This window comes from Erpetoichthys calabaricus, chromosome 2 (genome assembly GCF_900747795.2).
Source record: "Erpetoichthys calabaricus chromosome 2, fErpCal1.3, whole genome shotgun sequence".
Taxonomy (NCBI): Eukaryota; Metazoa; Chordata; class Cladistia; order Polypteriformes; family Polypteridae; genus Erpetoichthys; species Erpetoichthys calabaricus.
In genome coordinates, this window is record NC_041395.2 from 209,865,486 (window position 1) to 209,893,016 (window position 27,531).

Sequence of the window (27,531 nt, forward strand, 5' to 3'; positions counted from 1 at the left end):
AGTTTCTGTCCGTCATTTGAAATAAAGTGAAAGTAACACAGCTTTGGGAAAATAATTGTGGTAGGGTGATGTATCTCTTACCCTGGGTGGTAATCATGTGTAAGTGTAAATAACATTTATCTGTGTTGTGGACCTAACATTGCTAGAACTTGGTACTGCTTGCTTAGATTAGCTTGTGGTTCAGTTTTATATGGTTTTATGAATATCTGAATACAGTGCTCCAACAATTTGCACAGTATGCTATTTTGGTCAACATCATCACTATTAAAAAAAATTCCGTATTACGTAAAACCTCTTCATTTTGGTATAAACAACTTAAAAACAGTGTCTGGAGATATTGGTTCAGCATTATTTATATTTCTCAGTTTTTCCATAGGTCTCTGCAAACAGAAGAGAAAGAAATTCACATTTTTTTAAAAGACTTTTGGCAAAAAAATGCATTCAGCACAGTAGCCTGTATAGTCACGTGATGCAGGTCATTTAGATTCGCCAATGTACCTTCGCTTAGTGAATTTATCTGTGATGGGCCACTATACTCATTTGCTGTTTGGAGCAGTTTGAAACTGAGAAAGCTTGCTCTGTGACAGAGCAGGAGTACTAAATTGAATAAAGTAATCACCACTTTTCACCATCAGTACATCGCGGCAGCCATAATTGTAATTGTGATTAACATGTAATTGATTCTGCAGTCCTTCCCACACAGTAATTTTAACAGCAATGTTTTATTCTATACGTTTTTTTCTAAAACTCTTTGGATTACAACCTCATGCCTCTATCAGTTAGCCCATTTACAAAAGCTTCAATAACCTTGTTCACAGAAACCAGATTTCTAAAATGCCATGTAAACCCATATTTCGATTAGAGAAATCAGGTTATTGGCTTCTGAGAAACCTGACTACCTGAGGTGGATTTCTCTGTGAATCATCCAATTTATGTGACCATGTAAAACCATAACTGGGTTACTGTTAAGGATTTTGTCTGTACATGTCCATTGCAGTCTGCCTGTCTCTGTGCATGTATTTCCTTTGCACATGCTTTCAGCAGGCATGGGTAGAAGCATATATAAGATACATTTCCAGAGGCAATCATTTGGGCAATCACATTATTCCTTCTTCTTGCGTAAATAATTTGTCTCAATATATCAGAAGTCACTAAATCTATGTTGATGAGCTGAACGTATGGTGCTAATCTCAGCAACACAATCTCAGGAGCAGTTGGGTAATGCATTAAAAGTAATGTGCATTAAGTATTCCAGTTACTTTTTAAAGTAACGAGTAGCCTAACACATATCTTACTGAAGTGTAAATACCTCTTGTTGTTGTTATACCATTCTATCCATGTTCTGACAGACAACACAAAAAGCCAATGATAATGAGAATAGCACTCTGCTGAACCAATCATGTGGCTGAAATAGAGTTACAGCCACATCAGGTTAGGTTGATGTACACATAGTGCTGGGCGGTATACCGGTTCATACCGAAAACCGTTTTTTATTTTTGTTATGATATGGATTTTTCTTATACCGCAACACCGGTTTAAATTGCCTAAACGACATTCGGAACATGGCACAGTGGGAAACTGTTCAAGTGGGGACCTTTTTCACTGCTACACCACTAAATAGGTTGTGGTAGCGTAGGTATTGCGCGGTGAAAATGGACAGAGAACATTCCGAAACTGAAGCTGACGATAAAGTTGAACATGATCACACAGAAGAACTTTTGCCGAAAAAAAGGAGTCACGGCCGTTGCCTGGAGATACTTTAGTTTTAAAAGGTCGGATGTGGACCATTATGTTCAAATGTGTAAATACTGTTTCTATACTATTGGATAATACTGCAAGCCAAGTTGTACTTGTTTTATTTTTTTTCAATACAGTGTAATGTACCTGGGTACTGTGTAATAATGTGACGACATGTTGACTTTATTCTCGTAACTTGTCATTAAAGTACAACATTGTAAACTAAACTTCATTGTAAAATGAATATTTAATTTACTAGATTTTCTCAAACCCCGTCATAAGTTATGTAGCACATTAAATGCTTTGTGTTAAGTGTTCCCCGAGCCATGTTAAATCGGTACATGCTACTTAAACTGACTTCCTCTTGTACTGAGGTGGTGCCCGCAGCGATCGCCGCACAGAATACACTCACTCCATGATATTCCTGCTCTCTGAACATTTAGAATGCTAAGATAAATACTTGATATAATTTTCATGATAAAATGCATTAAAGCATGTATTAATCATGTGGGGTGCACGGCGGCGTGGAGGTTGCACTGCTGCCTCGCGGCAAGGGTATCTCGGGTGTTCCCTGCCTTGAATTTGCTTGTTTTTCTAGTGGGTTTACTTGGCTTGCTTCAGTTTCCTTTCAAAGTCATGTAGGATGTGGGGTTTTGTTATGCTGTATTGACCATGCTAGTATAAAGGATAGGAACTAGGGTTTTGGTACGTCAGACAGGCAGCACACGTGCAATAAAGAAAGCCCAGTCAGAAGAACATCCATTGAATTATGTGTTCGTGTCTCCAACCACCAGATCACAAACCCAACATTTACATAATATTTAAGTTAAACCTTTGCGATACCCATTCATACATTCAGTTTTTTGGAGCCTCGTCACACCTTCCATAAAGTTCTCTACACTGAACATACACCTGGGGACCCTTTACTGCGAGGGAGCAGCACTGCCGCCTCACTACCATGCATGTTTAATACCTGCTTTAATGCATTTAATCATGAAAATGATATCAAGTATTTATCGTAGCATTCTAAATTTTCAGAGAGCAGGAATATCATGAAGTGAATGGATTCTGTGCGGTGATTGCTGCCGGCGCCTCCTCTTAGTGCAGAGGAAGTCAGTTTAAGAAGCGTAGTGATTAACAACTGGGTCCGGGAACACTTAACACACGTATTTTTATTTCTTCACCGTGGCCCTAATACGATTCCGTAGGGCAATACCACAAATAGCATTATAAATGCAAGATGCAGTTTTATTATTTATGTATATAGCTTAGCTTGAAGCAAGGTCCATATTAATGCAGTTTTCCTAAATGATGGTTCAGTTGCTAAAGATGTCATCACCAAGTTGCACTTGTTTTGTTGTATTTTATTTTAATTTGGTGAATACTGTGTAATGCACCTGGGCTTGAAGTCTTGAAGTAATAGTGCAACTATCAGTAATAATACTATTATTTATTTTATTGTTATTATTTATTAGTTTAAATATTATGCAGTTTAAAGATGGTAAAGCTGTTTAAAAAGTCACTGTAATGTGTCAGTGGACAGAGATGGTTAACATTAACAGAAAGTGTAGTTGGTTTACAAAAAATATTTACTATTTATTCCTTTTCTAAGACATGTTCAGTGCAATACAACTTTTGACAAGCACCTCTGGATATTTTACTAAGTCGAAATGCCTCTTTGGATGGTTGAAAATATGTTGTCAAAATTTTAGTTTAAGTTGTTTGCAAAATTTGTTCAATAAAAAGGCTCTATATTTTGACTGCATCTGTCATGCAGTGTGATTCATTCTCTTCATTAGTCCCACCCCCTTGAAAACTATCACTTTATGGGGCCATGCAAACCTGTATTAATACTTGTGTGCACATTAAAATGTTTTTTTTGTACAATGTACAATGCTCATGAAAGTGGAATAGGTTATTCTTAGCCAGTCTACTGTAATTGCAGTGGAACATGTGGTTAACATCCACTCATGCATGGGAAAAAAATACCGTTGAATACTGTGAAACTGGGATAATTTAGAAAAATACCGTGATATAGAATTTTGGTCATACCGCCCACCCCTATGTACACACAGCACTGAGCATAGTAGCAGCTGGAAGCAGCACACGTGTTGGTGTATGGGCTGCAACAGCTATGCTTGTAAAATGAGCTCAAAATGTCACTCACGCTTACAAAGTGTGTTTTCCTTGCACACAGACTTTTGGCAGTAATCCAACTCCTTAGTGCATGCCAATACATCAAGAGTGGGAGTGAGATAAAAGAGAAAACAGAAAATGTTAACAAAAACTAAAAAAATACCAGCATAACTAAAGAAGACACCCCAGCAGGTACAGCCTAATGCTCAAAAGTTGAGGACTTTGTTGAAATGATATGTCTGAGGAATTTGGTAGTGTGGCGATATCTTGGCTATTTAGACTCCGACAAGAAGCAGAGTAGCATGCACTGCAAACTGTGTCAAAAGCATGTTTCCCAGAAAGGAAGGTTCTGCCACTAATCTTTAATACCAGCTGAAACAGTGTCATCCTTTAGATCTTGTACAATGTAAGACTTTACAGTCCCAGACTCAAGTAAGTGCTGCACTAATGGGGATTTCTTGTGCCTTTTTTTTTTGCCTTGGAGTTGGGTTCTGTGCATTGCTTCCATTAAGGACAAATGTCATGTATGGTTGATAAACCTGTTTAACATGATCTTGTACAAGGAAGTGACTGAAGGTTTCCCATCTTTGGCCCAGTTGTCCTTTTCACTTTTTTTGTGATGATTCTTCTTCATCAGTATACAGATACAAATACACATCTTCCTGTGGGACTTAAATAATAATTTCTGAACATAAGTATGCATCTAATTTATCACAGAAAGGATTACAAAAGAGTGTAAGCAACATGTCCTGTTAAATCTGTGTTAATAATTGGTATTCATTCCTCAAAAATATGGAACAGAAGGTAGGTGCTGCCCATGTACAAGTCGCACATATAAGTTTAAGCTTATATGCTTTTCTAGTTAGCATATTACTGACAGCTTAACAAACACTCCCCACTTTCTCACAGTACTTTTTGCTCATCAATTCAAGCACACTGTAACCAAGCAAAGCACTGTGAATGTACAGGCATCTTCTTGTGTGGTTGCAAGCTTTGGGATGAAATAGTTTCTAACAGGTAACCACTGAACTTCACTGCGCTCTTTGATTTAATGCAGTTGCATTAAATCACAGTTATTTCAAATTATTACAAATCTCTTCTTGTTCCTGTGCCTTTGCGATCCTCTTAAATAAACATATAGAAATGGAAGTTTTGGGCCAAGAAATGTTGCTATTTTGTAGAGCATGTGCATAAGAGCTGGTGATTAACAGTTTGTTGTCAAGTTCTTTCAGTAGTATCTTAGTCTACATCTGAACGGTTTCAGAAAAGAGATCACAGTTGTATCTCTTTGTTGATGTGGCCAATCGTCAAATGGCTGCAACACTGAATTCAGCACTATATCTTGTCTCCATAGACCTGTTTGAGTGACCTTGTAGCAGTCCAGCACAACTAAGATTCACACCATCAATAAGACGGTGATTTATTTATTTTTTTAGGTGGGGATCCAAGGAACACACCCAGCCTTGGCCCAACTCACACACACTCCTCACAGAGACAACAAAACAACCAGTAATAAAACAGAAATTAAAGAATGTATTAAATAATAATTAACAAAATATACAGTCATGGCTGAAATTATCGGCACCCCTGGAATTTTCCCAGAAAATGCACCATTTCTCCCAGAAAATTATTGCAATTACAAATGTTTTTGTATATACATGTTTATTTCCTTTATGTGCATTGGAACAACACAAAAAACAGAGAAAAAAAGCCAAATCTGACATCATGTCACACAGAACTCCAAAAATGGGCCGGACAAAATTTTTGGCACCTTTTCAAAATTGTGGGTAAATCGTTTTATTTTAAGCATATGATGCTCGTTTGAACTCACCTGTGGCAAGAAACAGGTGCTGGCAATATAGCAATCACACCTGAAGCCAGTTAAAATGGAGAAAAGTTGACTCAACCTTTCTGTTGTGTGTCTGAGTGTGCCACACTAAGCATGGAGAACAGAAAGAAGAGCAGAGAATTGTCTGAGGACTTAAGAACAAAAATTGTTGAAAAATATCAACAATCTCAAGGCTACAAGTCTATCTCCAGAGATCTTCATATTTCCTTTGTCCACTGTGCGCAACATAATCAAGAAGTTCACAACACATGGCACTGTAGCTAATCTCCCTGGACATGGACGGAAGAGAAAAATTAATAAAAGACTGCAACGAAGGATAGTCCGAATGGTGGATAAACAACCCCAATCAACTTCAAAACATTCAAGCTGTTCTGCAGACTCAGGGTGCAACAGTATCAGCTCGAACTATCCGTCGACATCTGAACGAAATGAAACGCTATGGCAGGAGAGCCAGGAGGACCCCACTGCTGACACAGAAACATAAAAAAGCCAGACTGGAGTTTGCCAAAATGTACTTGAGGAAGCCAAAATCCTTCTGGGTGAACGTCTTGTGGACAGATGAGACCAAGGTAGAGCTTTTTGGTAAAGCTCATCATTCTATTGTTTACAGAAAACGGAATGAGGCCTACGAAGAAAAGAACACAGTACCTACAGTCAAACATGGTGGAGGTTCTAAGATGTTTTGGGGTTGTTTTGCTGCCTCTGGCACTGGATGCCTTGACTGTGTGCAAGGCATCATGAAATCTGAAGACTACCAAAAGATTTTGGGGTGTAATGTAGGGCCCAGTGTCAGAAAGCTGGGTCTACGTCAGAGGTCATGGGTGTTCCAGCAGGACAATGACCCCAAACATACCTCTAAAAGCACTCCGAAATGGTTGAAGACAAAGCGCTGGAGAGTTCTGAAGTGGCCAGCAATGAGTCCGGATCTAAATCTGATTGAACACTTACGGAGAGATCTCAAAATTGCTGTTGGGAGAAGGCGCCCTTTAAATATGAGAAACCTTGAGCAGTTTGCAAAAGAAGAGTGGTCGGAAATTCCAGTTGAGAGGTGTAGCAAGCTTGTTGATGGTTATAGGAAGCTCTTGATTTCAGTTACTTTTTCCAAAGGGCGTGCAACCAAATATTAAGTAGAGGGTGCCAATAATTTTGTCCAGCCCGGTTTTTGAGTTTTGTGTGAAATTATGTCAGATTTGGCTTTTTTTCTCTGTTTTTTTTGTGTTGTTCCAATGCACATAAAGGAAATAAACGTGTGTATACCAAAACATTTGTAATTGCAACAATTTTCTGGGAGAAATGGTGAATTTTCAAGGAAAATTCCAGGGGTGCCGATAATTTCGGCCATGACTGTAACTATATGCTGAAACAATCCCACCTTAGTTCCCTTCTGGCAATTATACAATAAAAACAAACAAACCACAAACAAAAACCACACACAAGTCCATGGAAAACTGCACCTGATGAAATGCAATGATGGAGGTAGATAGCCCAGAGATCAGCATATTGAATGGGAATGTAAAGATAGTCCTACCAGTATTTCCTGATGAGATGAAGACAGGTGAATGGGATCAGGAGCATTTCTTTCTTCACAGGATGTCAACAAATCCACGGACAGTCCTCATGTGCAGGAAAACACCAAAAAGTCTATAGCCCAAAACAAGAGATGATCCAGGACAAAAGAAGAATCCACAGGTATCAGAACGGAAGGCAAGACAGAAAGGCAACTCCAGACACGAAACACAAAATATTTACTTTTGTATCACTGGCCCCCTTTTAAATGTTGCGCTGGCCTGCTTGCACCCAGCAGTCCCTGCACCCTCAACAGGTGACCAATCAGAGCCACTGCAGGGACCAGGGTACTGCTCAAGTTGAATATACCCCTCACCAGACACTGTGTTGTAAAGCCCTATATCCTTGCAAACAAAATCCGCATATTTGTCGAATGCTTTGCTTTTAATGTTAGCTGTTAGTTTTGACAGCTTTGGCAAGAATGTCAGTTTAGTTTGACCCATTGCTACTGCACACGCGTGGTACATTAAACCTAGATTTTTTTTTCCCCCATATTCCCCAGTCCTACGTGCTGACTCTTTTGCAGGGCTTAGTCACACAACCAAGCAGAAAATACAGTAGGTTGCTGCCTGCAGTCCAGAAACCTCTAAATAAAGCATCAACTTGACCAATCATATTTATGAAACACAAGAAAATTATCACAGGCTCCAAGCTTATTTTCAGATTCTAAGTGACCAGTGCCAAAGTTTTTATTTTTTCTTATTGTGAGTGTTTTGCAAAAAAAAAAAAAAGAACTTCAGAATATTACTTGTGCATCTAAATACAGATTATTAAGAAAACAGGTTTTTTGCCTTGATGAGTTACTCCCCTTAACCCAATTATGCGTGTTCATGTAAACACACCAATTTAAGAAGTGTTTTTTTTGTCAATTATGTCTACAAGAATAGCAAAGGACATCTCGAAAATGGTGGATTGGCAACATGAGTCCTTGGAATCACTTCATTGACTAAATATTGAGCAATAATTCAATATAAATTCTACTTTTCAGGCATGTACTACAAGGATAAAGAAGAGCATAGTACATTTTAGATCTGAAATAAAAGCCTTTCATCTTGATCTTACTGCTTTACCAACTGCAGCACAACAAATACATTGCTTCATAGAAAAAAAAAACAACAGGGCACACTGGCTGTCTCAGAGGACCACAATCAAAGATGCAATGTACATCTTACTAAGTTACCAGATGGTGCGGAACGCTCTGACTCTTTTAATTTTATCACTTCTAACCTACCAATTTGATTTCCATCACTCCAATAATGTGGACTCACAAAGTGTTCTGTTAAGATCTGCAGTCAGCATCACACTCTGTTACTTTGATTATGAGTCTGCTCTCACCGATCAATAGAAAATATTTCCGGCTTCCAAGAAGTTTCATCCTTTAAAGTAAAGATACTGTCTGGAATCTTTGTCTCTGTTAAGTTGATTTTTATCAGTTGGTAGAGTTCTTAGTTTTCAGTCATTTTAAATGTATATTCATATTAAAGCTGTTTGTGTTTAGTAATCCCTCCTCCATCGCAGGGGTTGCGTTCCAGAGCCACCCGCGAAATAAGAAAATCTGCGAAGTAGAAACCATATGTTTATATGGTTATTTTTATATTGTCATGCTTGGGTCACAGATTTGCGCAGAAACACAGGAGGTTGTAGAGAGACAGGAACGTTATTCAAACACTGCAAACAAACATTTGTCTCTTTTTTCAAAAGTTTAAACTGTGCTCCATGACAAGACAGAGATGACAGTTCCATCTCACAATTAAAAGAATGCAAACATATCTTCCTCTTCAAAGGAGTGCGCGTCAGGAGCAGATAATGTCACATAGATAGAGAAAAGCAAACAAATCAATAGGGCTGTTTGGCTTTTAAGTATGCGAAGCACCGCGGCACAAAGCTGTTGAAGGCAGCAGCTCACACCCCCTCCGTCAGGAGCAGAGAAAGAGAGAGAGAGATAGAGAGACAGAGTTTGTTTTTCAATCAAAAATCAATACGTGCCCTTCGAGCTTTTAAGTATGCGAAGCACCGTGCAGCATGTCGTTTCAGGAAGCAGCTGCACAAAAGATAGCAACGTGAAGATAATCTTTCAGCATTTTTAGACGAGCGTCCGTATCGTCTAGGTGTGTGAACAGCCCCCCTGCTCAATCCCCCTACGTCAGGATCAGAGAAAGACAGCGCAAGAGAGAGAGAAAAGTAAGCTGGGTAGCTTCTCAGCCATCTGCCAATAGCGTCCCTTGTATGAAATCAACTGGGCAAACCAACTGAGGAAGCATGTACCAGAAATTAAAAGACCCATTGTCCGCAGAAATCCGCGAACCAGCAAAAAATCCGCGATATATATTTAAATATGCTTACATATAAAATCTGCGATGGAGTGAAGCCGCGAAAGGCGAAGCACGATATAGCGAGGGATCACTGTGTATTGGTTTTATAAATTGTTGCTCCTTGGGGATAAGGGTTTTTGTCACTGTGAAATGTGGCTTCCTTGCTTGTGAAAGTTCATAAGTTGAAATAGTAAAGGAAGACGCAATTCTGTTAGTGTGGGCAGCTTGCATGGACCATTTGTACTTAAGCTGTAGTTTTCTTTTTTTTATTGGTGCTTGGGCAGGTAGTGGGGGTTCAAGCCCCATGTGAAGGGATGGGATCTTGTTTCAGCGTGGGGTGGGCTGCTTTTTGAGTTTCGATATGTATGTTTCTGCTGTTATTCATCTTTTTTCTTTTGTTTATCCTTTACACTTTTTCCGTCATGTCAGTGGCTGATCACACTAATGCTTTGTGAATATATGTGTACTTTAAACTCTGTCATTGGGCATACTGCCTTGAAGTACTAGATCATGTAGATACGGATATCACTTTTTTTAACCATCATAGGGTGCTGGATGTGATGACGCTTTGTAATAAACAATATTGTATTGTGATTTTATTACTCTGTAATTTATCAGTTAATGCTTTAGCAGGTGATGACAAATGCCCCTTCACCTGTATTCTCACTGATACTTGCAGAAGGAAAATACTCTTCATTACATCTTAAGTTATTACTCTGTTTGATCCGGCCGTCTTTTCAAAATTTGTTAAATGTTTTCCCTAATACTCTGATTATATGATCGGCTTGGGCATGGATGCAAATGTTGTTATAAATCCCACCCTTTGAAACTAACTGACCATTATCAAGCTGTTAATCCTTCTGCACAGGAATGCTCCTTTTCTTATACCAAGACACAATCTGGAATAGGCTATTTTTGTATTTTTTCTTTCCCTCTTCTCTGTCATAAATTAGCACTTACTGGAAAAAAAATGGTTTTATTAAATTTTGTATGTACTCAGATAATGTATGCAGATTATTTCACATCATTGAGTTACCACCTATTTTAGAATCTCCTGCTGTGTTTTCGTCATTAGGCATTGAGAAAGCTTTTGATCATCTAAACTGGTACTATCTATGGACATTTCTGCTTCATGCAGAATTTAAAAACTGCTTTACTGATATGATTCAAACTCTTTATTTTTTGTCCTTGGTACTTACATCTTATGTATTGTGAGAGGATCTTCCCAGGTCAGTAAAACTTTCTTCACTCCATCTCTCAGGCTTTTGGCTATACCTGTACGTAGTTGTAATGAAGTGTCTCCCATTTGTATCAGAGGCTTCTTGAATGATATTTCTTTATATGCAGGTGATATTCTGTTATTCTTGAGTGATGCTAACACATGTACTATACATACTCTCCTTGGTGTCTCCAAGGCACTCTGATGCTTCAGTATATTTTTAATGAATCTTGACAGTGCAGGAACAACTTTCATGCTTCAGTCTGCCCTCCATCTTATTGCTTTGCGCCCTCCCCCACCATAACCTGTATATGAGGGAGGAGCGAAAGCTTAAGATTCGTCAAAAATTTCGATCTCCAGTGTTTTTGACAGATTTTGATGTTTGAGGGTCCCCTGATACTAAAAACATCGATATCATGATGGATGTGTGTCTGTCTGTGTGTCACAGTTTTTTGAGGATGGTCTAGAGCTAAAACAGCTGGACACATCAGTAACAAACTCGAAACTTAAGCCTGTTATGAAATGACAATGTGCTGATTAGTTTCTGAGCCAAGTCGTGTAAGAAAAAGAGGCACTCTAGAGGAACCATCAAATACTGTAATTCTGCAATTAATTATGAATTCTTCTCATCAATTGCTATTGTAATGATGTATTTTTTATGATCAGAAAAAAATTCAGTATCGGAGCAGTAAATAATTATTGAAATGTTATGCTATAGTTTGGGTAATTTGGTTCCTAGGGCGCAAAGCCTACTGACGCTCACGTGCAAAGTTTTTTTCTTTTATTTTTCATTTGTTTTCAGCTACAGTCAGCTATTAAAACAAATGGTGTTTCTCTACAGTTTGATCTTTTATAACCTTCTGTATATATCTGCCTAACTATTATCGCTTCATATTAGGGCCCTGTCTCAGCTATCTACTTTTTATTATGTAAATACTGTTATAAGCCTGTTCCTTTTATTTCTTTTTGGACTACAGATTTTCTTATTGTTAAATCAATAATTTGAGAGTGTATTTATATTTGACTTCCAAAACCTTGGTTTTTGATTAATTTCTGTTGTTTTGTGGCTTGAATCTTCTTTAGAGCTCAAGGGTGGAGATTGTATGGGCTAGGATTTCATCAAAGTTGTTCTGTTTTTGTAATTTGAAATATTTTGATTATTTTAATTGTTTGGAATTTGATCACAAAAATGAATGGTAATTAAAATGTAAGATGAAAAAGAATAACATAAAACACAGAAAATATAGCATTGAAACTCCTACCAAAATACACTATTCATTATATAAAGAAAAATGTTATCCTTTACATTAAAACGTGCTCCCTAAACTGTCAAAAGAGGAATTGTCTTGGTTCCCAGCTTTTTACTTCAGCCACTTGCTGCAGAACACTACATAGGTTTGCCAAAGTGTACTTAATTGCCAAGTGCACATCCACTCCAAGGTACACCTAGTGCTACTACTATATGGCACTGAGAAGAGAAAGAAAACCGCAAAAACATGGCCACTGCCACACAATGCTAATACTACTAATATAAAATAAATATAAACCACATTAGTGGCCACTCAACATGTATGTGCCAGACTAAGCATGTTCATCTTCACGATTTGATTTCAATGCCAGGACGTAAATTAGTGTGTCTTATATTGTTAGGTAGATCATTCCAGAGTTTAGCTTTACTATAAATAAGTCTTGAAGCCTATTGATTTTGAGCAAAATCATTTCAATGGATTGTGTTGTACAGAAATAATTGTGCTTTTGTGCACATTTATGCACCAACTGCAGCACCATTGGGAAAGGAAAAAATACAATTAACAAGGTATGATTCTTCCATGTCATTTCTCATATAAAATTGGAATTAAAACTTAAACTAAACTTTAATGTGATGAGCATAACCAATTTTATAGTTAAAGTATTACGATGGGGTCAGATTTTAAATGCTTCTTAAAGAAAAATATGAAAATGAGGGGTCAAAATGATTACAATCTTTTGATTAGGAAAAGAGTACAAAACCTGTCTTTAAAACTCCTTTTGAGCACTTTTGTTTTAATAATAAAGAAATTAAAGTTACATCTCCAGATATTGACTAAAATTCGGCATATGAAATAGTATACTTGTGAGGGAATAAAGGTCCGTAAGCACCATTAGTTTTATTATTTAAAATGCTATTTTATTATAAGTATTGTCTGAGGTAACTGATGACTTTTTATAAGCACTTGCATTCTTTGTGTTTGAATCCAAACTCAAAATTTGAACTTTTGACAATGACAAACCCCAAGTCATGCTTCGAAGGCAAAAGGAAATAAGAAAAACATTCTAACTCTCTCCATTTTGAAAAATATACATAACAGTATACACATTGTGCCACATTTTCTACATCTGCAAACAAGCTGTCCAAATTAATTTAGAGTGTAGGCAGTTACATAGTAAAAACTCTTAACGAATGTGTTGACCTTCCCACATATGTGCTCCCTTTCAATTACAGTGATCCCTCGCTATATCGCGCTTCGCCTTTCGCGGCTTCACTCTATCGCGGATTTTATATGTAAGCATATTTAAATATATATCGCGGATTTTTTGCTGGTTCGCGGATTTCTGAGGACAATGGGTCTTTTAATTTCTGGTACATGCTTCCTCAGTTGGTTTGCCCAGTTGATTTCATACAAGGGACGCTATTGGCAGATGGCTGACAAGCTACCCAACTTACTTTTCTTTCTCTTTCTTGCGCTGACTTTCTGTGATCCTGACGTAGGGGGTGTGAGCAGGGGGGCTGTTTGCACACCTAGACGATAATGGACGCTCAGACGCTGAAAGATTATCTTCACGTTGCTACCTTCTGTGTGAAGCTTTTAAGTATGCTGCACGGTGCTTCGCATACTTCAAAGCTCAAAGGGCACGTATTGATTTTTGACTTTGTTTTTATCTGTCTCTCTCTCTCTCTCTCTTTCTCCCTCTCTCTCTCTCTCTCTCTCTCTCCCTGCTCCTGACGGAGGGGGTGTGAGCTGCCGCCTTCAACAGCTTTGTGCCGCGGTGGTTCGCATACTTAAAAGCCAAACAGCGTATTGATTTGTTTGCTTTTCTTTATATCTCTGACATCTGCTCCTGACGCAAACTCCTTTGAAGAGGAAGATATGTTTGCATTCTTTTAATTGTGAGATGGAACTGTCATCTCTGTCTTGTCATGGAGCACAGTTTAAACTTTTGAAAAAGAGACAAATGTTTGTTTGCAGTGTTTGAATAACGTTCCTGTCTCTCTACAACCTCCTGTGTTTCTGTGCAAATCTGTGACCCAAGCATGACAATATAAAAATAACCATATGGTTTCTACTTCGCGGATTTTCTTATTTCGCGGGTGGCTCTGGAACGCAACCCCCGCGATGGAGGAGGGATTACTGTACATCTTAAATTGTCAAGGGTTCCAGCTTTACAAAGAAAACTAGAGGTGTGGGAATTCTCATACATAGAACAGTCTCATTTGTAGCATCAGATGTAGTATCTGATCCTGAAGAGAGATATGTGATTGTCACGGGCAATTTATTTAACAGTAAAGTGATTTTGATAAATGTTTATGCACCCAATGTCGATGATAGGGAATTTATGCAAAATGTATTTACATCCATTCCCAATGTGAACACTCATAAAATTATAAAATTATAATGGCTGGGGACTTTAATTGTGTTTTAAATCCACTGTTAGATAGGTCTCCTGTCACAGGGGTGATGACATCTAACACTGCAAAGACAATTACACAGTTTTTAACTGACCACAACTTATCAGACCTCTGAAGGTTTCTAAACACAAACTCAAGAATATATTCCTTTTACTCACCAGTGCATCATTGCTACTCAAGAATTGATTATTTCTTTATAGATAATAATTTCTTGCCTATGATTAAATCTTTCAAGTACGACGCTATTGTTTTTCCAACCATGCCCCTCAGATCTTGGAGGTAAAATCATTATGCCCCACATACTCATCTCACAGATGGCGTCTTAACCCACTTCTATTAGCAGACGAGAACTGTACAGAATTTATATCAAAACAAATCAGTTTCTTTCTAGAGACAAATACATCCTCAGAGGTCTCTGCAGGAATACTCTGGGAAACACTAAAGGCCTTCTTAAGAGGACTGATTATTTCATATCTTTCCCACAGAAATAAATTAGAAACCAAGAAGGTATCAGAGCTAACCAGCAAAATTACTAAAAGAGATCCAAGAACATGCCAGATGTCCAAGTGAGGATCTTCATAGGAAAAGGCAGGCTCTGCATTCAGAGCTCAACCTCTTAACAACAAAAGAAACTGAACAACTCATTTTTAAATCAAGACATCATTACTATGAACACGGAGAGAAAGCTAATGAGCTCTTAGCTCAACAAATCCACAAGCAAGAAGTTCGCAGTGCAATCCCAGCAATCACCAGCACGAACGGAGATAAAATCATTGACCATAAAAATATATTGCACACATTTAGAGACTAATATAAATCCTTATATTCTACTGAGTTTAAAGAAGACAACACACGATCTAATGCATTTCTGGATGCATTACAGATACCAGAAATAGATATCTTAGTGCAGAGGAATTGGATAAACCTGTGGTGCTATCAGAATCACTAGATGCTATAATGTCACTTCAGAGTGGGAAAGCAGCAGGCCCTGATGGCTACCCTGTCAAATTTTATAAGAAATTCTCCATTCAGCTAGCTCCCCTCTTATAGCAACATTTACAGAAACCAGGGACTATCAAATTCTACCTCAAACTTTTCGCCAAACATTAATCACCATCTTTCCTAAACAATATAAAGACTTATTACAATGTGGATCATACAGACCAATTTCACTTCTGAAAAATAATGATGTTAAGATACTTTCCAAAGTCCTAGCTAGAAGTATGGAGAAAGTGCTGTCTTCGGTAATATCACAAGATCAAACTGGATTTATTAAAGGCCAACACTTAGCTTCCAATCTTCGACGCCTGTTTAATGTAATATATTCACCAGCAAAGTCAAACACCCCAGAGATGATATTATCGTTGGATGCAGAAAAATCATTTAATATAATTGAATGGGACTACCTTTTCACTACATCAGAGAAATTTGGGTTTGGCCCAAACATTTGTGCATGGATCAAACTACTGTATACCAATCCAGAAGCTTCAGTTTGTATTAACAACATTTGTTCAGACTACTTTAAACTAGAACGTGGTACCAGACAAGGATGCCCCTTGTCACCACTACTATTTGTAATAGCCATGGAACCACTGGCAGTTCACTGTTGAAATGCTTATCAGATAAAGGAATTTTTCAGAGAAAGACTTGAACAGAAAATTTCTCTATATGCAGATGATATGGTATTGTATATATCAGACCCACAAAATACTGTGCCTGCAGTCTTAACAGCACTTACAGAATTTCAAAAGATCTCTGGTCTCAGAATTAATTTGAATAAAAGTGTGCTCATCCCAGTGAATTCTCAAGCATACAATATTAGATTGCACACCTTCCTTTTTATCATTGCAGAACAGTTTAAATACCTAGGGGTAAATATCACAAGTAAACATAAAGCTCTTTATCAACAAAATTTCGCTATCTGTTCGGAAAAAATTAAGCAAGACTTGCATAGATGGTCAACCCTTTATCTCACTCTAGCTGGAAGAATTAACATCATTAAGATGAATATCCTTCCAAAGCTTCTCTTTTTATTTCAAAACATTCCAATATACAGCAATAAATCATTTTTAAGCAATTAGATTCAACCATAACCTCATATATTTGGAACTTAAAATATCCATGTATTCAAAGAGCGACCTTACAAAGACCTAAGGCAGAAGGTGGCATGGCTCTACCCAACTTTCAGTTTTATTACTGGGCAGCAAACATACAAGCTATAAAAACCTGGACACAAATAGATGAACATACACAGACTTGGTGCGCAATAGAAATAAAATCCTGCAGTTCTTCTTTATATTCCCTGCTTTGTGCCACTATTAATGCAAGTTATCGCCGATATACTAATAACCCAATTGTGCTTCACTCACTCAGAATATGGAGTCAATGTAGAAAGCATTTTAAGATGGGGAATCTTTTATCTGCGGTACCTCTGCATGAGAACCACCTTTTGCAACCCTCACAAACATATGCAGTTTTTAATATCTGGAAAACATTTAGGATTAAATTACGTAGAGATCTTTATATAGACAACATCTTTGCATCCTAATTACATTCCAAATTTAACTTTCCTGCAACACATTTCTTTCACAATCTTCAAATTAGAAACTTTGTTAAACAGAAGTTGACTTCAGATTTTCCTCCTCATCTTCCTCTATGCTGGAAAAAATATTGCTCAGTTTCGAGGACTCAGACAGCATTTCTGCAATATATAAAATTATTTTACAGTCCCTCCCTTTCAAAGACCCAAGAGGACAATGGGAAAAGGATCTCTCACTCAACATATCAGAAAAGGAGTGGAAGGTAGCAATGCAGAGAATTCACTTGAGCTCCATATGTGCAAAGCATACAATTACTCAACTCAAAATTATATATGAGAACATCGGTCTCGCTTAAAACTGTCCAAAATGTTTCCAGGGCAAGATCCAACCTGTGAACGCTGCAATCAAGTTCCAGCCTCACAGGGTCACATGTTTTGGGCCTGAACCAAATTAACATCATTCTGGACAAACATTTTTAAGTGCCTTTCAGACAGCCTTGGTGTCACAATCCCTTCTAACCCATGAACAGCTGTGTTTGATGTTTTTCCAGATGGGCTTAAAGTGGAGAAGGACAAACAAACTGTGATTGCCTTTACTACACTATTGGCACACAGACTTATTTTGCTAAACTGGAAGAATCCTAACTCTCCTCTTTTAAGTCAGTGGGTAACTGATGTTTTATATTATTTGAAATTGGAAAAAAAAATTCTCACTTAGAGGATCTGTGCAGAACTTTTTCAAAACCTGGCAGGATCTAATCAATAATATTTTAGAATAAGCTCTTAAAGCACTGAGGAAGCAGATTCTCTTCCCATTTCTTTTTCTTCTCCATTTATCTTTATCTGCCTGTTAAACTCATCCATTTATTTATTTTTAACTAGCTTTAAGTTTTACTCCATTGGCCATGCTCTCTTTCTCAGGGGTAGGGGTTGATTTGTTTTCAATGCTATTTTTTGTAAAAATTGATCTATTTGTATGGAATGATTACAATAAAATCAATAGCAATAAAAAAAAATTGTCAAGGGTTACCCCTATGTATGACATGTAGGAAACAAAAGAATATGCCAAGTGATGCTACCATCTCACCTAAGGTGTATGCAATATGAAGAAGTGAAAAATGCAAAGATGGTAAATGTCAAAAATCTACTTCAGAGATTTAGGATACCATTGCACACTTATTTTTACAAGTTGCTTTCTGAAAATTATTTTTAAATTCCAAGCATGTTAAATATAGCACAACCAGTAAGGCCCCTAAAGAGAAATAAAAAGATACCACCTAAAGATATTTTTGCTTTTTTATATTTTTTTCAAGTCAACTTCTGAATTTATTTATGTTGCTTAAATGAATTTGCACACAGATTTGTTTAACAAATGTAACATTACAGCAAGAATAAAGTGCTTAGAAGTCTTTATTTGTTGTCTTCTCGATTTTTAACTTCAATGATAAAATCAGTCTGCTTATGTAAGATATGTAAAACTCCATAGCTGGGACATCATAATAATAAAATAAATGCATGTGCCCATGTGAAATCTTCTCTTAAAAGTTCTGAATATCTAGCTTTTGTTCTGGGGCAATTGTTAAAAATAATTTTAATGATACAAAAAGCTGATCATATTAAGGATTGTAATAGCTGCTTGCTTTCTTGCTGTATGTGCATTATGGCAACAATACACAAAGTATTGACAATTTTTTGTAAGATGCTTTATAGTGACTATCTAATCATAAAGTGTGTGTTTTGTTTATTGCCCGACTAAAGAACATGAGATTTCTAACAGTTGGAGGACCTACTTGCAGGGCTGGATGCAGATTAACGTCATACCCAGGATGCAGCAGTTTCAGGTTGAAGGCCTTGCTCAAGGGCCCAATGAAGTAGAGTCACTTCTGACGTTTATGGGATTCGAACTGGCAACCTTCTGATTGCTGGTGCGGATCCCTATCCACCACTCTGCCCAAACACTGCATATTATCAAAAAATACCATCACCACCGTGAAACATGGTATCATGTTGTGGGGATGCTTCTCTGCATCAGGCCCTAAATGGTTTGTAAGGGTAGAACGTTTAATGAATACAGCAAAATACACTGAAATCTCAGAGGAAAACCTGTTGCAGTTTGCAAAAGTTCTTTGGCTTAGGAGACCGTTTTTTTCCAGCAAGAGAAAGCCTCTCAAAAGTCTTCATGATGCGAGACATAAGTGCCACCTGTCTGCAGTCATTAGGTGAAGAGGTGCCTGCCCTCTTTGAACAGGAACAATCCTGGTTGTTTTCCATAGCAGTGGCACTTTATGGAGCCTTAGGGACAAACAAAATAGGTGACAGACATTACCACAAAGTTGGTTAGCACAGGCCTTAAGACACTACTTTTTTTTTTCTTGCAGCTTTTCCTGTGTGCAGCTTTTTCAGTTGTTTCCTCACTTGGTCTTCAGTTTTAGACAGCCAATACTGATTGTCAGAGGTGAATTCATCACTGGCCATTCCAGTTGAAGTGCAAGGAGTTGTTGATGTAGGAATGTTGTTGGGGGATTTGTTATTGGAAGAAGGAGGCATTTAGATGAAGAATCTATTTAAAAATTGGTTCAGGGTGTTAGCTTTATGCACATTCCCTTCTGGAACCTGAGCCCTAGAGTACTTGAATTCAGTAATTATGCCCAGTCCATTCCAGACATCTTTCATGATATTCTGAGTGAGTTTGTTTTCTATTTTAGCCTTGTAAGCTTCCTTTCCTTTACTCAGTTTTTTCTTTAAAGTTAATAAAGTCTGTAATGCTGTGATTAGCTGTTGTTCTTGCATATTCATTTAACATAAGGCTGTGCCTCCTCATGTTGCTGTTTTAAACACTACTGACTGACAACTGTTTTAAACCACATCTTAAATATTTAGAGGCTCCTTTGTAACACTACCAATCAACACTTTTTGGTGTTGTGTCTAGTGCCCACTAGTTTCATTAGTACACCCCTACATACTTGTGCTTGTTGTTAATGGCAATTTAGTTTGTCCTGTTACCCACAATGAAAAGTTTCAAGATTTTCTTTTTGTTTGTTTTAATAACTTTAATACTGCTTTAACAACACTTAATATGCTACTAAAGACATTTTAATTTTAGTTATCTCTGCCGATACACACTTTCATAATAAGATATAATGTAGATAGAGCTTCTTTTGTAATAAAAAAATATTGTACTTTATGCGCATTCTAATTTTTTCTATTGCAATTTCAATTTTTAATTGTTTTGTACACTTAAAAATGGAATTGACTGCCAGAAGTGTAGAACTGTAAAGTAATGTTTAGTGAGTACAATGTGCCTCTTGATAATAAAGAGCTACTAAATTAGTGGAGATTTCATGAATCTGATTACACAGTGTTGGGCAACTTGGCACAAGTCCTGCGCATTCCAGGGACAAGTGTGTCTGCAGAAAGAGTTTTAAGAGTTTCCACAGCTGGTAAAACTATGACTTCACAGAGATGTCCACTAACATTAGAATATTTAGATCAGTAGTTGTTCTTCCAAGAAAAAAAAAAAAATCAAACGTAGAATAATATAGAAGGAAATACATTTATTGTATTTAAATGTATGAATTGCTTATAATCAAAATTTGTCAGTTGTGTTATATGTTTGTTGTGCTGTTCTGTCTTATGGTAATGTACTATATCGTACCATGAAGTTGCTATAAATAACCAGTACTAGTCCAAATGTGCAAAGCTGATGGAGACGTATGCACACATTCTCAAGGCTGGAATTGCTGTTAAAGGTGCACCTACTAAATGCAGACTTTATGAGGGTGAATACTTATGTTGAAAATTGTTTTTTGTTATATATTCAAAATTAATTTAGATCAGTTTGCAGAGATCTGTTTTCATTTTGACATTAAAGAGTTTCTGATCAATATAAAAAAAAAATGAAATCCACTGGTATTCAAAGTTGTATCATAATAAAATATGGAAACCTCCTAGGGTTGAATATCTTTTATAGGCACTGTATCTTAAAGAACTTTGATTCATATACTTCCAGAAAAGCTTCTCATTTTATCAGTGCCTGATATTAGTTGCCCTTGAGAGGTAAGGTGAATTTGGAACCTCTAAATATTATGAATGAAATCATTGATGTACAGCAAACCTACCATGAATCTTTCCTGCCTTAATACAAGCTTTAATTGAATATGTTAACAGTTCTCTCTGATTATCCTATCATCGGTTTTATTTTTACCAGGATGGCTTTGATTTCTTGGATCCTTTTCTTCCCATTCAAGTCACTGGGTACAGTGAACGAGAGTTTGAAAGCTGTTATCAATATTACAAGGATCGTCACTGGATACAACACGAGAAAGGTGCAAATGTCGCTGTGTAAATACTGTGCTTGTTTGTCCACTCATTTTTGAAACCTGTTACGAATTTTGGAGTTGCATGGTTCCTCTGCACATACTGACTAGTGAAATGGATAGAAGGAAAGATAAAATTGAATTAAAAAAAATGTTGCTATTAACATATTTGCCATTGAAAGTAATAACATTACACTGGAAACAGCTAGGGCTGATTTAGGAACTAATGCTTAATTGTTTTTACATACTGTAATTCATTTTGTACATTAGTAGAAATGCTACTTTTTAAACTTTGGCTATAGGTGGCTATAAAAAAATTGCCATTACAAATTGTTTCTATATTTTGTGCATTTACTGAAATCTGCAAATAATTATCGTATGTCTAAGCTGCTTTTTACTTCTGTCTCTTTTTTTTTTTCTTTTTTTTTTTGCAGCACATACAGAAGATGGTAAAAAAGAACTAATATTTCTGAGCAATAGGAACCCAGCAGTCTTGGAAAGAATTTGTTCATTCCTCTGATTATCTTATGAACATTCTCCATGAATCTGTGTAGACCAGTTATGGTTAGAAAACCATAAATCTGAATTTCTATTCTCCATATGGACATATTATATTGATGGATGGAATTAGTTTTTCATGTTTCCTTTTGATGTACATGCTGCAAATTGTAGAAAACATAGGCTTAAAGGGACACAGCAACACAACAAATGTCTTTGTTTAATTTAGCCTTCACCTTTCAAGTGTAAGTCATTGCAGTTGTTATATTTTATATAAGTAAAGCAATGTTGCAAAACCTTTTGTGTGAGTATTTTAATTTTAAAATGAAAGTTCTTCCAAGGTAAGTGTGTAAATTTCTAAGCAGCTTAACTTTTTTTCAGAAATAGCACATTCCCAGAATGTCCGTTTTGCTCCAGGTTGAGCACAACTGTTCAGTAGAAAATGTTTTTAATATAATATTTACTTAGTTTCCCCAAGTCATTGTTTTCATAGCCATGCTAAGTCCTCCAATGCTAATTGAAAAAGTTTATTATACACTAAGTAGCTTTATAAAATAACATACTTAACACACCAGTCATTAAATATTGGTAATACTGTTTCTTGCTGTCAGTATTTTATTTGTTCGTGTTCAATAGAATCTCATTATGTGACGTGAACTATAAAGCAAAATATAGTTTTTATTTTGTAATTGTAGCTCACTCCTGTCTTTCTGAAACACAACAGCATGTATCAAAATCAATATATGTAATTTGTTTTGTTGTATATGTAGTGTGATGGATGGCCGGCTTCATATTCCGGCCCTCACCCCCAGGCCGCCAGGAGGAGCTCTCCCGACAGCATGGACGGGCCCCGAATTCCAGCAGGGCCTTATGGACTATGTAGTTTTTATGCAACAGCCCTGCTGGATACCTTGGGGACCACTGGGAGTCGCTGTGGGGAGGCTCGTGGACTCATATGTGCCCTATAACCTGGAAGTACATCCTGGTCACGTGAACAGGAGAGATGACGTACTTCCAGGTTGAAGAAAAGGACTGTTTACCCTGACCCGGAAGGAATAAGGACTTGTGCGTAATGGAATGGAAACACCTCCGGGTCAGGGGGTATAAAGGACTCTGGGAAAGCCCAGACATTAAGCTGAGCTGGGAGGTAGGGTGGCGAAGTGTCTGGGAGAGGAGGATTTGTGAGTATTGTAGTATTGATTAGTATATGAGTAGTGTGGAGTGGAGGGTGCTTTGTGCACGTAATAATTGTACAATAAATAATACTTGTACTTTTACCTGGTGTTTGGAGTGGTACCTGAGGGTTCAAGAGGTGAATCAGAACCTCTACTGCTACACTGGCGTAGTCGGCAGGATTCTCTGGCCGTCTGTTGGCAGGGAACCTGTATTTCAATTAAATATTGTGTATGTAGACGACCCTAAGAAGGTCCCGCTTCAATGCACGAAGGTGCGAACACCACCCTCTACGGAAAGCGCTGCAACTGTGAGCCTTGCTAACCTTCAGACCACGATGGGGAAGAAGTCGGGGGGAAAAAGAATGGGCGTACTAATTGGGTGCAGACCCTGACAGAAGCCGAGATGACCTGGACTTACCTGACTGGGAGTGAGGAGGACCGGGCACTGATAAAGGCTGAACGAGCTCGAGTGGCGCAACAGCAGGAAGGCTGTCAGCCATCGGACGCGCCAGAATCCCTAAATAGATTGGGAACACCGCTGCCAAGTCTGGAGGTATGTGCCGGGAAAACGCCCAAAGTGCCGGGGAATTTTTATTCCTATTTTGCAGAGGCCTGCTTCCAGAAAGCAAGCGGTGAGTCGGATGCCTGCCTCATACCTCGGCAAGATGGCCGTGATACCCAGAAGGCAGGCCAGGCTAGGAGTCGGCAAGCGACGAGCCCATTCGAGGGATATAACCACGTGACCTTGCGCAATGGATGCTGGGACATAGAAGGTCAACGTCGGACCGTAGGTGAGGTCATTATTTCCCCAATGGTTCCGAGCTACCTTGAAGGGGGAGGCTAGCGAAGCAGCGCCGAAATTAAATAAAGACAAAGAGGGGCGGGATGTGACTGAATGGTCTGCCGTTAAAGTAAAAAAGGCAGAGCACAGTCGGCTTGGAACAGCCACCCGACCCTCGAAAGACTCCAAGTCCCAGGAGCCTTTGCGCGACCCAGTAGAACACGTGCCAGGAGTGGGCGTCCTCATTGGCTCCCGGCCGGCAGGTAAAGAGAAGGCGGAAGCAGACTTACCTCTGGCCGAATTAAATAACTTTGTGGACTTACGAGATCTCGAAGTACCTCGAGCCCGTATATAGTTTCTTTCAGGGCTTAAAGGAGCTGAAGGAACGTGTGGAGGAGCTGGGAGCTACAGCCAAGGCGCCGCTGAGAGGATTACAGGAATACCTGCGGCGATTAGGCCAAGAAGCCCCGGTCTTGATTGATTCGGCGGTACAGGTAAGCCGTATCGTATATTATAAGGGGACACAGTGCAATGCGGGCCTGCAGTTAATAAGTAGTGGGTGTCAAGTCACTGCGAACCCGACAAGGGATTGTGGCACAATAACCGAGTGGTCGGGGGGAGGAACGAACGAGCCGGGGCAAGCGTATGACGCGGCCTCCCGGAGTGAGTCGGACCTTAAGACCCCGGCCTGTGGTTTGAGTGAGTTGTCGCGGGTAACCGGAGTGGCGGGGGAAGCGCCGATCGTACCAGTACAGCTGAAAAGTGCTGTAACCTGGAGCGATGCGGTGCTGGTGACGCCGCCTCTTAGGAAACGAAAATCAATGGCCGTGCAGACAGCAAAGAGGCTCTCTTTTCCTAATAGAGAGACTCAAGCTGTGCACCGGCCCCAGAATAAGCAGGAGATCCCCAAAATAAAACGCAGGTCTCCTGACAATACGGAAAAACGGGCTGAGAGCAGCAGGGCGGCCGTAAAACCCTCCTTGGCGGAGGAAAGGGCAGAGTTGACAGAATTCCCGAGATGTTTTTGGTCTCGGGGAGACAGACAACCGGGAGGACCGACGGCGTTGTTACCACTGTCATCAGCCGGGCCATGTTTGGCAAAGTTGTCCTCGGAGGACAGGGGAACGGAGAGACCGACGATACACCGTTCCCCCTAGGTTCTCTGGGGGGCCTAGACAACACGGCCGAGGCCCGACTGACGCGTCCTCCTGGAGGAGGACGTCCCTCGCGGGGCTGGACGCTCCGCCCCAGTTGGCTTCGCTAAGGGGGGGAATTGTGATGGATGGCCGGCTTCATATTCTGGCCCGAATTCCAGCAGGGCCTCATGGACTATGTAGTTTTTATGCACAGCCCTGTTGGATATCTTGGGGACCACCGGGAGTCACTGTGGGGAGGCTTGTGGACTCGTATGTGCCCTATAACCTGGAAGTACGTCCTGGTCATGTGAACAGGAGAGATGAAGTACTTCCAGGTTGAAGAAAAGGACTGTTTACCCTGACCCGGAAGGAATAAGGACTTATGCGTAATGGAACAGAAACACCTCCGGGTCAGGGGGATATAAAGGACTCTGGGAAAGCCCAGACATTGAGCTGAGCTGGGAGGTAGGGTGGCGAAGTGTCTGGGAGAGGAGGATTTGTGAGTATTGTATTGATTAGTATATGAGTAGTGTGCAGTGGAGGGTGCTTTGTGCACGTAATAATTGTACAATAAATAATACTTGTACTTTTACCTGGTGTTTGGAGTGGTACCTGAGGGTTCAAGAGGTGGATCAGAACCTCTACTGCTACAGTAGTTACCTGTATTTCTTAATTCTGATGAAAGCTGTATGGAGAAAATGAATGATTTTCATAGAAATAATATTTAAAAAGTTACAGTGGTGATATACTGACATCGAAGGAACATTATATTGTATCTGAGGGTTAAAATGAGTGATAACAGAAGTCACTGTTGAATCAATTCAGAAATCTGAAACTGAGATAATGAGAGGAGTGTGTCAGCTAAGATGACAAGTGAAACTGTAGAAGAAGCAGAAGAGCCCATCAGAATGCTGAAAAAAGAGGACACTTCACCAGTTATTCCATCCATCCATTTTCCAACCCGTTGAATCCGAACACAGGGTCACGGGGGTCTGCTGGAGCCAATCCCAGCCAACACAGGGCACAAGGCAGGAACCAATCACGGGCAGGGTGCCAACCCACTGCAGGACACACACAAACACACCCACACACCAAGCACACACTAGGGCCAATTTAGAATCGCCAATCCACCTAACCTGCATGTCTTTGGACTGTGGGAGGAAACCGGAGGAAACCCACGCAGACACTAGGAGAACATGCAAACTCCACGCAGGGAGGACCCGGGAAGCGAACCCGGGTCTCCTACCTGCGAGGCAGCAGCGCTACCACTGCCGCACCTCACCAGTTATTGCATACCAGTAAAGCACTCAAAGAAGGTGGGTATCACAAGAGGGAGATACCATGAAACTCACCACGGGCATACATTTCTTATTAGCAGTGTCATTTCTGCATTAAATAAAAAGCTTCCCTAAGCAATTTAACTTTTTATTGTAATATTTATAACAACCTTAAGCTTTGGCATTTTTTTCCAATTTTATATCGTGCTTCATCTAATTACCTATCTAGAGGTGTGGTGCTTCCTATTGTAGGTGAACTTGTCTTCTTGCCTGGTACTGATAACCTCTTTCCAGTTTAGTGATGGGACTTTGAAGGTCATTGCCCACATTAAAATACCACTAACCCCCAAAAAATTTGCACATTTGGTCTTCCCTTCCCCCTTGGCTTTACTCAATTGCGGCTATGCAGCTTACACAGTTGAAGGGGTACTATTTACTTCTTTAAAGGAATTTGGAATAAAGAAGGATATTAATATCAGGAATGCATCATTCACAAAACATCACTTTGCATCTTGATTTTCACCCACTGCTGAGAAGGATCACCATCCATCCTCTTCCGCTTATCTGAGATCAGGTCGCGGGGGCAGCAGCTTGAGCAGAGATGCCCAGACTTTTCTTTTCCCGGCCACTTCTTCTAGCTCTTCCAGGGGAATCCCGAGGCGTTCCCAGGCTAGGTGGGAGACATAGTCCCTCCAGCATGTCCTGGTTCTTGTCCGGGGCCTCATCCCGATTAGACGTGCCAGGAACACCTCACCAGGGAGCCGTCCAGGAGGCATCCTGATCAGATGCCGATCCACCTCATGTGACTTCTCTTGATGCGGAGGAGCAGCAGCAGCTCTACTCTGAGCCCCTCCCGGATGACTAAGCTTCTCACCCTATCTTTAAGGGAAAGCCCAGACACCCTGCAGAGGAAACTCTTTTCAGCCGCTTGTATTTGTGATCTCGTTCTTTCGGTCACTAACCATAGCTCATGACCATAGGTGAGGGTAGGAACATAGATCGACTGGTAAATTGAGAGCTTTGCCTTATGGCTCAGCTCCTTTTTCACCACGACAGAGAAGGATCACGCTAAATTTAAAAATGCCACAAAGGAGGCCTACATGTTATTCTTCCATTTCATGGGAAATAAGCTAGCAGTATGATACTCATTCTTCAAAAAAACACAGAATCCTGGTATGGAAAGAAATTGTTTTTTTTAATTGTTTGCTAGCCTCCCTCTGACTTCACGGTACTTAAGTCAATGATTAATGCTTTCATTTTTGAGGTGTGTAGTCTATATATTCTTCCGATGATATGATGTGGCTTGTCTTTTTTCATCTCAAA

General features: G+C 39.2%; 1 protein-coding gene across 3 annotated transcripts in view; it reads left to right on the forward strand.

The window, feature by feature from the left end:
• The window catches only part of dap3 (death associated protein 3), a 137,942-nt gene extending 115,807 nt beyond the window's left edge, over positions 1–22,135 (forward strand). For all 3 annotated transcript variants that reach the window (XM_051923081.1, XM_051923083.1, XM_051923082.1), the window contains exons 12-13: positions 21,233–21,350; positions 21,776–22,135. In XM_051923081.1, the coding sequence (XP_051779041.1) occupies positions 21,233–21,350; positions 21,776–21,861 (204 nt within the window). In that variant the 3' untranslated portion in view covers positions 21,862–22,135. The remainder of the gene's footprint in view (positions 1–21,232; positions 21,351–21,775) is intronic.
• The last annotated feature ends 5,396 nt before the right edge of the window (positions 22,136–27,531 follow it).